This window comes from Phoca vitulina, unplaced genomic scaffold, assembly GCF_004348235.1.
Source record: "Phoca vitulina isolate PV1807 unplaced genomic scaffold, GSC_HSeal_1.0 scaffold9, whole genome shotgun sequence".
NCBI classification, from domain to species: domain Eukaryota; kingdom Metazoa; phylum Chordata; class Mammalia; order Carnivora; family Phocidae; genus Phoca; species Phoca vitulina.
This window is the reverse complement of record NW_022589712.1, coordinates 49,474,419-49,488,871: the sequence shown is the minus strand read 5'-3', so window position 1 is coordinate 49,488,871 and position 14,453 is coordinate 49,474,419. Positions and strand designations below refer to the sequence as shown.

General features: G+C 36.7%; 1 protein-coding gene across 6 annotated transcripts in view; it reads right to left on the bottom strand.

The window, feature by feature from the left end:
- Positions 1-14,453, bottom strand: part of REV3L (REV3 like, DNA directed polymerase zeta catalytic subunit) — a 174,787-nt gene that overhangs the window by 25,878 nt on the left and 134,456 nt on the right. For 5 of the 6 annotated variants that reach the window (XM_032408054.1, XM_032408050.1, XM_032408052.1 and 2 more), the window contains exons 22-25: positions 7,595-7,736; positions 5,716-5,960; positions 4,402-4,510; positions 2,363-2,569 (exon numbers count right to left, since the gene is read on the bottom strand). In XM_032408054.1, coding sequence (XP_032263945.1) covers positions 2,363-2,569; positions 4,402-4,510; positions 5,716-5,960; positions 7,595-7,736 — 703 coding nt within the window. Of the gene's footprint in view, positions 1-2,362; positions 2,570-3,023; positions 3,150-4,401; positions 4,511-5,715; positions 5,961-7,594; positions 7,737-14,453 lie in introns of those variants that run through there. The other variant, XM_032408055.1, reaches the window with a different exon arrangement.

Sequence of the window (14,453 nt, the reverse complement as noted above, 5' to 3'; positions counted from 1 at the left end):
CCCCCCCCCCCCCCCCAGAACCCTCAGTTTGTTTTTTACTACTGATTTTCTGTAGTATGAAAATGATATCCCTAGGTTTAGTTTTTTGAGCATTTATCCTGTTTGCTGTTCTTTGAACTTCCTGGATCTGTGGTTTGGTGTCTGACATTAATTTGGGGAAATTCTCAGTCATTAGTGTTTCAAACATTTTTTTCTGTTCCTTTCTTTCTTCTCCTTCTGGAATCCCTATTACGTGTCTGTTATACCTTCTGCAGTTGCTCCAGTTTTAGGATATTCTTTTTTTAGTCTTTTTTTCTCTTTGCTTTTTAGTTTTGTCAGTTCTGATTGAGATTTCTTCAAATTCAGAGATTCTTTTCTCAGCCACATCTAGTCTACTAACAAGCCCATCAAAGGCATTCTTCATTTCTGTTCAAGTGTTTTTGATATCTAGTATTTCTTTTTGGTTCTTTCTTAGTGTCTGCATGTTTCTGCTTACATTGCCCATTTGTGCTTTCATGCATGTACTTGATCCATCAGAGCTCTTAGCATCCTAACAGTTGTTTTAAATTTGCAGTCTGATAATTCCAACATCCCTGCCACATCTAAGTTTGGTTCTGATGCTTGCTCTGTCTCTTCAAACTGTGTTTTTTGGCTTTTGGTATGTCTTGTAATTTTTTTTTGATAGATGGATATATCAGGTAAAAAGGACTGCTATAAATAGATCTTTAATAATATAGTGGTAATCTGTGGGAGGAGGGAAGTGTTCTATAGTTCTATGAGTAGGTCTGATTCTTTCAGTGAAACTGTACCTCTGGACTGTGGACTTCACATGCGTTTTTTTTTTTTTTTTTTAAGATTTTTTATTTATTTGACAGAGAGAGCACAAGCAGAGGGAGAGAGAAGGAGAAGCAGGCTCCCTGCTGAGCAAGGAACCCGATGTGGGACTCGATCCCAGGACCCTGGGATCATGACCCGGGCTGAAGGCAGCTGCTTAACTGACTGAGGCACCCAGGCGTCCCTTCACAGGCACTTCTGTTTTTTTTCCCCATCTTTGGTGGGACAGGATGGCTAGAGTGGGCTGGCATATTTCCCCTCCTACACATGGAAGGCCAGAGCACTTGGAGCTGGGTATTTCCCTCCTCTCAGGTCAGTTAGGCTCCAGTTAAATAGTGCCCCTGAAGGTGGACCCTGTTAAGAACAGAATGCTCTGATGTATTTCAAAATGGTTTCTTTCCCCTCCCTGTGCCAGAAACACAGGAGAATTTTTTTTGTGTGTGTGTGTGTGTGAGACACCTTTGAGAACCTGGTTGAGCTCGTAGAGGTAAAATTCACAAAACTGTGGATGACTGGGTCCCCTGGAGTCTTAATCTGTCAGACTTATCCACACTGAACCTCCAGCAATTCATCAGTTACAGTTCAGGTTTCCCTGCCTCAGCACTGGTTCCTACAGAGGTTTGTGCTCTTGGGTTTCTGCTCTTGTGAGTTGTGATTCTTTGTATTTACCTGCTGGGCTCTTCAATTTTGGGGGTAGTGGTTTGCCCTGTGACCTCACTTCTCTAACAGATCTAAGAAGAGCTGATTTTTCAGTATGTTCAGCTTTTTACTTGTTGTGGGGAGAGACTGACAATTTTGAGCTTCTGACATGCTGGACCTGAAACTGAAAGTCCCTTGACAAGTTTTTGAAGTTCATTCTGCCTATTGTGTACTGTGCGGGGACTTTATCCTTCTACTGCTTTTCCCTTTCTAAACTACTACTAATGTGGTATACTACAATGTTCTGGCCTTCATTTGGCATAAAAAGATCTACTCAATAAAACAAATCTACTCTGTTCTCAATCACTAGTAAGTTACTGTATTACTCTTGTCACACTATATTGTACTCATGTTAAATTAACACCTTAATTTAGTAAATAGCAAAAAATTAGTCTTATTCTGTGAAAAGTGTCTTTCAATTGCAACTACCTCTGCAGAACAAAGGTTTTGCTTTGTATCTACTGGTACATTAGTAAACATATAATGTTTGGTCATTCTGACATTTGGAGAGGCCAACCTAACATCAGATCTGTCAATACATTAAAAGGAATTATTTAGTACGAAGGTTGTTTTAAGTGCTGCTATAAACGTGACACTAAATCTCATGCTAGTAGTTTGCTACCGTACGCTCATCTAGATATGTAGAACAATGTGTAAGATAAAGAGTTCTCATACACAAAAACCCCCAAACCCCTAACATTTTGTATGTATACAAGCTCCAGTTTGAGCAAAACTGATCTTATGTCATGGAAATGAAACTCTTTAGTCTAAACAAAATACTTCAATCAACAGATATTCATTTAATGCTGCTTTAGTTTCTTGAAAAAACTACAGATTTGTTATCACTTACCTCAATGCATGGCATTCTCCCAGAAAAATTCGCAGCTGTATAGCCAAACGTGACATTTGCTATAAGCTTAAGTCCTAGCTGACGTGCATCAAGCATTCGTGAAAGGGCTCTGTCCTGCTTGTAAGCCTTCATTGATTGCTTCACCATAAGTCTAGTCTTCAAAATTTCTTCAAGCATTCTTGGTAGGACACCCTTTCTTACTGAAGGCTATCATAAAGAAAAAAAGAATATTTAAAATCCCTTAAAAGTTATAGATTTAGATAATTAAGAAGGAAGCACAAAGTTTAACAATGGCCAACTGTCATGAATTGAAACATACTAACAACTGAGTGGCCACAGGGCCAGTGGCCATCAATACAAAATCATCACATTTTCTTTCTTTTGAAGAGGACTTTTCTCCTAAAAGGTTCCTGTAATGTTTATAAATCTAATGTAGCACTATTATGTGAGTTCAGAGACCTCCAGGGAGGAGGATGTCAACTAATGCATAAGAGACCATACAACAAGTTCAGAGGGAAATTTTTTTCAAAACTTTGATTCAAACCCCCACTCTTTCAGAAAGACACACGGGATTTGTATCACTCATAACAAACCTCAGTTTTTAAAGATCTCATCCTAATGACCCCACACAGTAATCTGCATGGAACTCCATTTATCTACCTTGGAAGAATGATGAGCTGGGTTGACTCTGCTGACATTCAAACCTGCAGTTCCAGGGACTCTAGGTATTTCAAATGTGATGCTTAGACCACTAAGCCATCCCCTCCGGCCTATATTTATTAGCAATCTGGAAGAGGGGATGAATAGTGAGGTGATAAAATTTGTTGATGCCAAAAAAAAATCATTTGTATTAATCAAGACTAGGGAGAATTTATGAGAAGTCCAGTAGGAATGAAAACCACAAAACAGTATTAACTTTGAAGATGATTCACAGACACGTGCAAGGTAATGCATGTTGGACTGAACAATTAAAACCTTAGGTATAGAATAATCACACTTCTGAATATTAAAAAATCTTAGTTTTATTAAGCTTTACATTTTGGGTCAAAATGTAGATGCAAATTTTAAAAATACCGTTAAAGGAAGATAATATAACAAGCCACTACATATGTGACAACGAAAACATATTCTAACCTCTAATTCATTCTGTGTACCTTATGAAGCAGTCATAATGTTTATGTTAAGATGTAATATATGTCATTATGTTAAAGAGGTAATATTTTCCAAAAAGGAATAGGTCATGAAGTCTCTGGTGAGAATTTTCCTCCTATCTAAATAGCTAATTTTAGGGTACTCTTTGAACACAGCAACCTCTTACTGGTAGAAAATTATGCTACTTTTGCTAAGTACACCAGAATGAATCTGAGGGCTCGTGGGGTCCATGCTACCATCAACTGCCCTACTGTACCATGATTATAGTCAGACTCACTGGTAAGGAAATAGAAAAAAAGAAAAAAAGGAATGAAGTTGGCATAAGAGAGGCAATATAATCTTCTCCTAGATCACTCTCCTATTTGTCTTTATTCATTTATGAGGCTCCCTTTGGTCTCTTTTAAGGGGAGATAAGGGGAGAGAAAAAAGAGACCCTATTATTAGTTTGGATATCTTAAAATGCAATCAATAAATATATTAGAATATCATTTCTAAGACAGTCTTAATTTAAAATAATGTAGAACAATTAGAGTTTACACATTAAAGCAATTTAAATCTTGTAAGTTAACATCGTTGTGATTGTCAAATAGCTATTTAAGTCTCAGATTCTAATAGAGGTCAGAAGGCATATATGCACATTTATTTCTTTCAGTATTTCATTAAAAACTAAAATCTAACAGTTAAAAGACTTTAAACCCAAATTCATGCAAAACAAGGTAATTGGTTTTTAAAAAATAATTTCTTAGCAGATTCATATATCTTTACTTTTTAAGATATTCAAGCAAACTTTTCTTTTCTTTGTTTTATATGCCAACATATAATCTAAATCATCAGCTCTCCAAAGGTTAAGCCACAGTCGATACCTTTCACTTACAAGAGAGTATTACCTTGACAAAAGCTATTCCATTGGGGGACACTGTGATATCATGCCTAATTTGGTAAAGTAAATCTGGAGGTACTCTTAGAGAGGTACAGCCAAATTTGAACTCATCATACCTATTAAGAAAGAAAACATTAAGCAAATACTTTCGCAAATCATAGAATAGCGATACTAGACAATTTTAGGAATCTTTTTAACTCCAGTAGAAATTCATTTTCAAATATTTAAACATGAATTCATTTACTTAGTAATTTGTCTATTACCAAACAGCAGTTCTTCAGTATTCACAATTTATTAAAAGAAACATTTCTTAAATGGCATTATCCTAAAACTTATGGCTAAAATCTGTACTGAAATACCAGATTTCAGCTCAACATATGACCATCTTACACTAAGTTCCTTAAAGAAAAATTTAAGCCTTAAATAGAAAGATTTTAAATAACTTTTCCAAATTTCTGTTCTTAATAAAGACAGGATTACCAATATAATTTCCATGAATACTTTCTATGAAGGAACGAGTATACTCTAGACTAACACTATAACTTGTTTTTTTTTTTTTTTTTAAGATTTTATTTATTTATTTGACAGAGAGAGACACAGTGAGAGAGGGAACACAAACAGGGGGAGTCGGAGAGGGAGAAGCAGGCTTCCCGCTGAGCAGGGAGCCCGATGTGGGGCTCGATCCCAGGACCCTGGGATCATGACCTGAGCTGAAGGCAGGCACTTAAAAACTGAGCCACCCAGGCACCCCTATAACTTGGTTTTAAATACACAAAAATCACTATAAAGGAAGACTCTGTATTTCTTATGAGAAGAATATACACTCCTTTGAACATTAAAAATGTTATTCAGTTTATAAAATTTGGTTGACATGAATAAATACAACCCAACATTTACCAATTTTAACTTAAAAATATAATTGACCATTTCTAAGAGGTCAAGAGGAGGTGACAGCTGGAGATAGGAGATCATACTCCTCAAACTATTCCACTGAAAAGTGATTTATATCAACAAATTAAATGTAACTCTCATTTAAAGAGACCACAGATGTACATGGAGAATGAAACAAGTAAGTTGCAAGACTGATCTATTCATGATCTTCTTCATGAGTCATCCATTCATGATGATGAATTAGTCATACAGTTATCCACATCCACATCAATTAGTAAGTTAACTACAAAGAATGAATTAGCTGTGCTACAGCCCATTCATCTTGCTCAAAAGGACAGTATCAAGTGCAAAGAGACACTTAAAGCCTAATTTTAGTAAGAAGTACAAAGCACAACAACATAATTATAAATATGAGAAAAAAACCCCTTACTTTCCCAAGTTCTCCACATGGCCAAGGCAGGTGGAAAAACAGTAGTTGTATGCAATCACAATCGAAGGATATAGTGACTGGAAATCCAAAACGAGAACAGAGTTGCTGTAGAAGCGAGATTCAGGCTCCATAATTAGGGGAACACACTGTGGGGCTCTCATTTGGGATCTTTGCTGTACACTAGGTGTCACAGGAATATAGTTCATTGGTTTAGCAATACGCAACATCATTGATTCCACACGGTACTGCAGGCAGAGAGGTGGAGTAGGAAGAAAAGAAGAAACAGTTTAAATAGAAATATATTGGTCTTTGAATATATGATAATCATCTAGGGGATGTTCTACTCTTCTGAATAAGGCTGCATTCTTATAGGTTTTTTGAGTAGGCTCCACACCCAGCGTGGAGCCCAACACGAGGCTTCAACTTATGACCCTGAGATCAAGACCTGAGCTGAGATCAAGAGTCAGACGCTTAACCGACTGAGCCACCCAGGTGCCCCAAGGATGCATTTTTACAATACAGTTATATACTACGGGTTATTTAGTAAGCTTTCAGGTGCCTGTAGGAAACATTCATAAATTCTTTTCCTATATTCCTATAACTTTTATAAAAACTGTAAAATATATCAAATAACTTATACAATAAGTCAAATTTGGAAAGAGACAAAATTAGATTTCTTTTTATGTTTAAAAACATCTATTTCATAATAAACAGATGTAGGAAAGACTATACAGTTTAACAATTTCATTTGAAAAGTTGGCCAATGATCTTTGAGAAATTTATTTGAGAAAATTAGAGAATGAAAGTCAGGAGACCTGAGATGGATAAATGTTATTCCAATTTTCCAAGAAGGAAACACAAGGATTCCAGAATTGAAAGGTAGTCAGCTTAATACCAGTCCCTCACAAAACTGAATCAAGCAATTACTGATTGTTTGTAATAACCACTATTAAGCAGATGGCTTGGAGTATTAGAAAAGGAAAGCACTCACAAGAACCAGCATGGGTTCACAGAAATGTTCTCATGTTGTTTTAAGGTATCTTTGCCTCTTATTATAAAGCCAGCTCAAATCATTTTTAAAATTTGTGGGGGGTATAAATAGCTTATAAACAATATAATAAACTTGCCAAAGTAATTAGAACTCTTTTTGCTGTATTTACTGAATTAGTAGATTGGGGGAATGTTATAGACTTACACTAATTAAAATAATTAAAATAAAAGATTTTATGAGGTTAAGGAACCTGAGTGAATTAATGTAGTATCCCTGATGCCTAGCACAGTGTTTATTTAACACATTAAAGGTATTCAAATAAATATTTGTTGAAATGAAGGCATGAACTCTTTTTGGGTGATGCATTTGACAAAATCTCTCATATCCATGGGAAATTAATTAAAAAGTTATGAATTAAATTACTTCTAGGATCCTATTTTTCTTTAATTTCTTAAAAAAGTGATATAGGTACTTATATTGATCCTAAATCCTCTTCCTTTTTATATTAAACTTTTATTTGGGAATTAGAACATGCTAAATTTAGGAATGTAAAACAAAAGAGAGGCAGACTTTCTTTGCTGCTTCTTCCCTAGTTTTAAGGGGCCTTTGAAGGCGAAACAAAATGTCATCCCAGGGACATAGTCATTTAGTTTTTTAATAGCATGAAAAACTTAGCAGTGGCCAGAAAGTTGGTATGGAGAGAAAATAAAAAGTGGAGGTGTTAAGTGAAATTAAAGCTTTTCCAGAAAATAAAATGACAAGATTTGATTAACTACCTATATATCAGTACCACATAGAGTTCAAAATATCAAATCACCTCAAACATCTCAAAAGTAAGTATGTCACTCACATAGAACTTTCAAGTGTGTAAGAAAATTGATTTCCTACCTGTGAACCCCTTGTCAGTACATGTAAAAACTGAATGCCAAAGAGTCTAGCCATTTCACTGGTTTTCCCAATCAGGTCCAGCTGTTCTAACATTTGGAGATTTCCACGGACACGGCTAATGTAGTGATCAACCATTTTCCACCTGTTAAAAAGAGAATCCATGCTATGAACTTTAGGGAAAAATGTGGACGCTTAAAACTAGTACTTTTAATTCTGCTAAAACCTACACATTAAAAATGAGGATTTAAGGAGGGAGTCATGATGTGAGCCATTAGCAAAATATGTAAAGGAGTTAAACATTAGAAAATTCCATATATTTCAAGGGCATAAAACCTAGTGAAAATATGCAAAGTTTAAAATAAGTACTTGTAAGAATAATTATTCTCAGTATTTTGCTTGTTGTTACTCTATTTTTATTATAAAAAATTGTAACACTCTCTTAGATGCTACTGCTGATGCAATAATTATACAATTATTATTCACCATATCTATAGGTTTTTAAAGAACATGGAGGCTTTGGGTTATCACTGTGAATACCAATCTAAAAGCATGCCTCCTATGTGTTCATGGGAAGAAACACAGTAATTTGGTGATGATTAGGAAAATAACTTTAATGAGATTATACCTGGGGTAATATATGTCAAATCAGTATTTTCTGTGAAAATACAAATATTCTGTTCTTTGATTTAAATCTTTACATAAATCTCTTTACCCTGCTTTTAAGAAAATAATCAAACAACAAAAAACCCTCCACCAAAGCTGTGAATAAAAGTTTTGATTGAATATTAAAACATAAAAATAAAGTATATTAAAAATAAAATTTATTCATTTAACAAATATTAAGGCTCAAATATATTGCAACCCTTAATTATATGGCGTTTAGAACAATACAGTCACATAACTGTTCAATAAAAAAAGTTTAAAAGTCACAATACATGACTAATACAGAAAAACTGGAAAACGAACATGAAAAGAAGGAAAAAATCACCCTATAATAAAAAAGACTGATAATAACAAGTGTTAGCGAGGGTATGGAGAAATTATAACCCTTATACACTGCTGGTGGGAATGTAAAATAGTGCAGTTGCATTGGCAAACAGTCTGGCAATTCCTCAAATTGTTAAACATAGCTACCATATAATTCCCTGATTCCACTCCTCAGTATATATCCAAGAATGAAAACATCCATCTACACAAAATCCCATACACGAATGTTCTTAACAGCACTACTCAAAAAAGCCAAAAGGGGAAATAACCCAAGTGTCTATCAACTGATGAATGAATAAACAAAATGTGGTACATATCCACATGATGGAATATTATTTGGCAATAAAAGGAAATGAAGTGCTGACACATGCTACAATATGAATTAATCTGGTCAACTATACTAAAAGAAGTCAGTTACAAAAGGCAACATATTATATGAATTTATTTATAGGAAATATCCAGAACAGGCAAATCTATACAGACAGAAAGCAGATTAATAGGGGTGGGAGTAGAGAAGGGAAGACTGGAGGGTGATGGCTAGGAGATGCAGGGTTCCTTTTTGGGGTAATGCAAATACTAAGATTTACTGTGGTAACGGTTCCACAACTGAATACATGAAAATCATTGAACTGTATACTTTATTTTTTTATTTTTAAAGATTTTATTTGTTTATTTGACAGAGAGAGAGAGAGCAAGAGCAGGAACACAAGCAGGAGGAGTGGGAGGGGGAGAAGCAGGCTTCCCGCCGAGCAGGGAGCCCGATGCGGGACTCGATCCCAGGACCCTAGGATCACGACCTGAGCCGAAGGCAGACGCTTAATGACTGAGCCACCCAGGCGCCCCTGAATTGTATACTTTAAATGGGTGAATTATATGGTATGTGAATTGTATCTGAACAAAACTATTAAAAAGAATTAAACAAAAAGCTGTCCTAAAAACTTCATATTCAATTTTTAAATCAAATAGACAAAGAAATACTGTTCTATAACTTGCATTTCTAACTTAATATATTTTGACTATTTCCCCATAATTATATATTTTTATAGCTATTGAATATTCTATTCTATGATTATAACATAATTTAATGGCTCTTATTACTATAAGCAATGCTGTGATGAACATCTTTATAGCTAAATCTATGTACTGATGCCGAAATATTTCCTTAAGATAAATTCCTAGATACAGTCAAAAGGTCTGTTATGATTTAGCTTTTAATACATAGTGACATACTGCTTTCCAGATGGTTTTAATAATTTACATTCGAGCTAGTGATGATAAAGTACTTGTTTTCTTTGCATCTTTGTCAACATGGGGATTATAAGTTATTACTAGTTTGATAGGCAAAAAATTGTATCACATTTTAATGTATTTTTTAGATTAAGGTAATCCTTCAATAATACAGATTTGTCAATGTGAATCTGAGATAACATTATGTGTGGATTCAGTCAGTCCCTTTAAAATAAAACAAAATGGATCTAATGACTCATTCTTTCTGTAGACCACATGGCAGTCAATGACCTGTCTTGGAGTTCTCTGATTCTTTCTTCTGCTTAATCTAGTCTACTGCTGAACTCCTCTAATAAATTTTTCAGTTCAGTTATTGTGTTCTTCAGCTCCATGATTTCTGTTTAGTACTTTCTAATATTTTCTATCTCTGATAAAATTTTTACTTTGCTCATATAATGTTTTCTTGACCTCGATGACCATCTTTATGACTGTTATTTTTAATTCTCTGTCAGATAAATCATATAACTGTTTCATTATGGTCAGTTTCTGGATATCTATCTTCCTCTGTTTGGAGTATCTTTGCCTGGTTCCTCATTTTCTTTGACTCTCTATGTTGGTGTCCTACATTAGACAAAGCAGGCACTTCTCCCAGTCTTCATGGACTAGCCTTATACAGGAGGCCTCCACCAATCATCCCAGCCAGAGATTCTGGGAGCCTCTACCAACTCTTTCCCTTCCCAGGTAGAAGCAGGCAGCTGTGGTTGCTGTTCACCCACTCTTTGTTGAGCAGAAGGTGGAGTTATGGTGTCTGCCAGTCCAAACCACTGTCTTTGTTCTCTCTAGGCAGCCAGACTGTGTTGAACCTGTCACAGCTCTAAAACTGGAAAGACAGATGGCAGTTCTTTGTGTAGCCGTGGAGGAGTTGGGGCACTGGATGCATGGATCTCCTTCTCTCCCCAGGGGTAAGCTGAGAGGTGGGATTTGTCATCTACTCACTCTGTGCTGGGCAGCGGGGGAGGATGTATGGCATCTACCAGCCCCATGCCACCATCTTCATTTGGCTCTGCCAGCTAGACTGCTGAACTTGTCAGAGCCCCTTTGGAAAAGTTGGGGTGCCAGATATGCAAACCAACCCTTCTCCTCCTCTGGGAGAAGCAGAGAGCTGGGGCCATTTCCTGATCATACAGCTCTGGGCCAGAAACAGGGACTCTGGCAAGTGAGTATCCTAAATCTCCCTACCAGCTTTGGGGAGTCTGGTTCTGCATTCATCCAGGGCACAGGATTATTTCAATTAGTTTCTGGATTTCCCACAAAGGGAGTTTGTCTGTGAATTGTTGCTGAATCAGTGTGTTTATAGGGGAAGGAGGATCTAGGGTTTCTTACTCCACCATCTTGCTGATGTCACTCCGTATCTTTCCTGACATTTTAAAATTATTTACAAAGTGGATTTTTTATTTTATTTATTTAACGATTTTATTTATTTATTTGACAGAGAGAGATATAGCGAGAGAAGGAACACAAGCAGGGGGAATGGGAGGGGGGAAGCAGGCTTCCCGCCGAGCAGGGAGCCCGATGCGGGGCTCGATCCCAGGACCCTGGGACGCCAAAGGCAGACACTTAATGACTGAGCCACCCAGGCACCCCAAAAGTGGACTTTTTAAATTAAAAAAGTAATCTTTTAAAATAAGATCACCTTCATGGGGCACCTGGGTGGCTCAGTTGGTTAAGCGACCTACTCTTGGTTTTAGCTCAAGTTGTGCTCTCAGGGTCATGAGATCAAGCCTCGTGTTGGGCTCCATGCTTAGCTCAGAGTCTGCTTGGGACTCTCTCCTTCTACTCCTCCTTCCTGCTTGCTCTCTCTAAAATAAATAAACAAATCTTTAAAAAATAAATAAGATCACTTTCATTCCTACTTTCTAGTCCTATTTGGGTCACCACATGGTATAAAAAGAGAATGGAATTAACTTGTGGTCTTTAAAAAAATAATGTGACAAAGTAGAATTTTGTTAGGTAATTTTGTTGTTAAAGAATTATGTCATTCTCCTAACACTTTGTGAAATTCAAGTATAATAAATACAAGTTTTTATTTTTATTTCTTTGTTAAAATATTTTACTTACTTGAGAGCGAGAGAGTGAAAGAGGGAGAGATCACAAGCGGGGGTAGGGGCAGAGGGAGAAGCAGACTCCCTACTGAGCAGGGAGCCCGATGTGGGACTCGATCCCAGGACCCTGGGATCATGACCTGAGCCCAAGGCAGATGCTTAACTGACTAAGCCACCCAGGAGCCCAAATACAAGTTTTTATTTGGGGAAGAGGGAGGGAAATATAAAGTATAAGCTACTCATGATAGGCCTGAGTAGGTGCTGAATGGATGAACTTAGAGCATCTTGAGGGCACAGGGTATTTTCTGGGGTAGGGCTTCTAAGAAGAAAGTGACAAAAAGAATTAAGAATTCTAAGTAAAAACTCACTTATTCTGAACTTTTTTCTTTGCATTGGCTCTACATCCAGGAAATGAAGAAAAAAATTTTGAGTATTATCTTCTTGAGCTACATAACCTTCTGCTACCAACACACAGCTCCTAGCTCAGAAACTGGAATAGTATTCAAAACTATTGCTTGGAAAGCAGATGAAATCAGAACGCTACTATGAGTTCCCTAGATCATTACTAGTAGGGATTAGGAAGGTTTTATAAGCTGATTGAGGAATCTAAACATGGAACATAACATTTCATGGGATAATACATTCTAACAACACAACTCTGAGAACTTAACTCATTTATATAAATCAAGGGCTTTCAGGAGACCAAATGTGAATTTACAAAAACAAAATGATAATAATCAGGGCTCCCTCATGCTTTACAAACAGATTTAATACAAGAAATTCTTGACTAGCAAGTTCCTTTAATTTCTGAGGCAATTTACAAAAAATGTGTCTGTTTATTTAAAACACTGTAGAAAGCAAATGCAATTATTTTTTTTTAGCAAATGCAAATTAAAAAGTATGACTTACTTTGTTGGTAAGATTTCACTTAAATTTAAAAATATAATTGTGTGATCTTCCAAAGTATCTCCAAAGAAAGAGTGTATGGTCTCCATGTAAAACAAGCCATCTAACATAAATGGTCTAATGTCTAGTTCAAGTCCTTTATGTAGTATGTTAGGTCCAGCTCTCTATTTCACTTGGCAAAAGCAATTACTTATCCTAGATAATGCCTAGTTAGAGGTAGCAAAATACGCATTTACTGCATTTTAGGGCTCATGAGTAAACCACCAAATGTAGTTTTCAATGTTAAGTTTAATATTAATATTAAAAGTTTCACTTTGGGGTGCCTGGGTGGCTCAGTCGGTTGAGCATCTGACTCTTGGTTTCGGCTCAGGTCATGATCTCAGGGTTGTGAGATCGACCTCTGCATCAGGCTCCATGCTCAATGGGGAGTCAGCTTGAGATTCTCTCTCCCCCTCTGCTCCTTCCCCCGCTCGTGCCCCCCCACACACACTCTCTCACTCAAATAAATAAATAAATCTTTAAAAAAATAAATAAAAGTTTCATTTTATTTGATAACTTCTCCTAAACTTCTATTTCTATAAGGCTTTGATCATAAGTTTAGTGCTTTCTGTGACTTCACACTTTACTTCCTTGAGATTCCTCAAAAGAGACTGGAGATGACATACTCAGAAAGCAGTTCCCCCAAATGTTTCAAGTTGTTTTTAAGGCTATATTTCCATCCTCACCATCATGTGGCCTTACAATTCAATAAGCAGAGCTTCATTCATTTCAAACACCGGGCATATTAATTTCAGGACTTTTTTCTTTATATAGCTATTTTCTAAGCTTACTACTATCATTTTACTTCAACTTAAAGAAAAGTAGAGGTGGGAACTTTCACTTCTGACTATGATGGAATAAATGGCACTGGACTAGCTTTCCTGCTTTGGTAAAACAGTTGAGGTAATTGTTTCTGGGCAAAGAACAACAGGCAACGTAAGACTGTGCTAGTGAACCCCAGCCCAGGTGAAGACAATTTCCTAATTATACTGCAGTATGCTAGAATTTAAGTAGGCCGTCTTGCTAAGCTGAGGAAGCAAAGATCAGACTTCAGGCAGTTCACAGCTAGAATCTGAGGGACAGATTATCTGTGCAAGCAGCAGAGGTTAGCAGTCAGAAACACAGGCGGGGGTTTCCTGTGAGTAACTGGCCTAGGGCTGTGCTGAAAATGAGGAAGATGAAACCCTATGAGGCTTACTAAGGAGCAGCTGCTGTGAGCGTGGGTTTGGAAAAGAACTATTCAGACAGTGCTGGGGTTGCTAGAGAGGAGAGACCTCATTATCCCTTTATTAACAAGTTGGGCAGCCAGCTGGGAGTCCAGAGAAATCATGCCTTAGGAGGCCTTTGACCTAGAGTAAAGCCTACTCTAGACAAACCTAAAACCAAGCCCTAGCAATATGCAAATGGGACAGAGTTTGGAGATTGAATCCTGACAAGTTTGAGGGGCTTAGAGAACACTTTGGCTTTTGAGAGAATCACCTTAACAAAGCAGAAAAACCAGGTTTACATAAGTTCAAGGTGATCAGCCAATAATTGAATTGCCAACTTGAGCAAAAATAAACACACTTCACAGGAAGATAACAAAAATCCAGAATCTG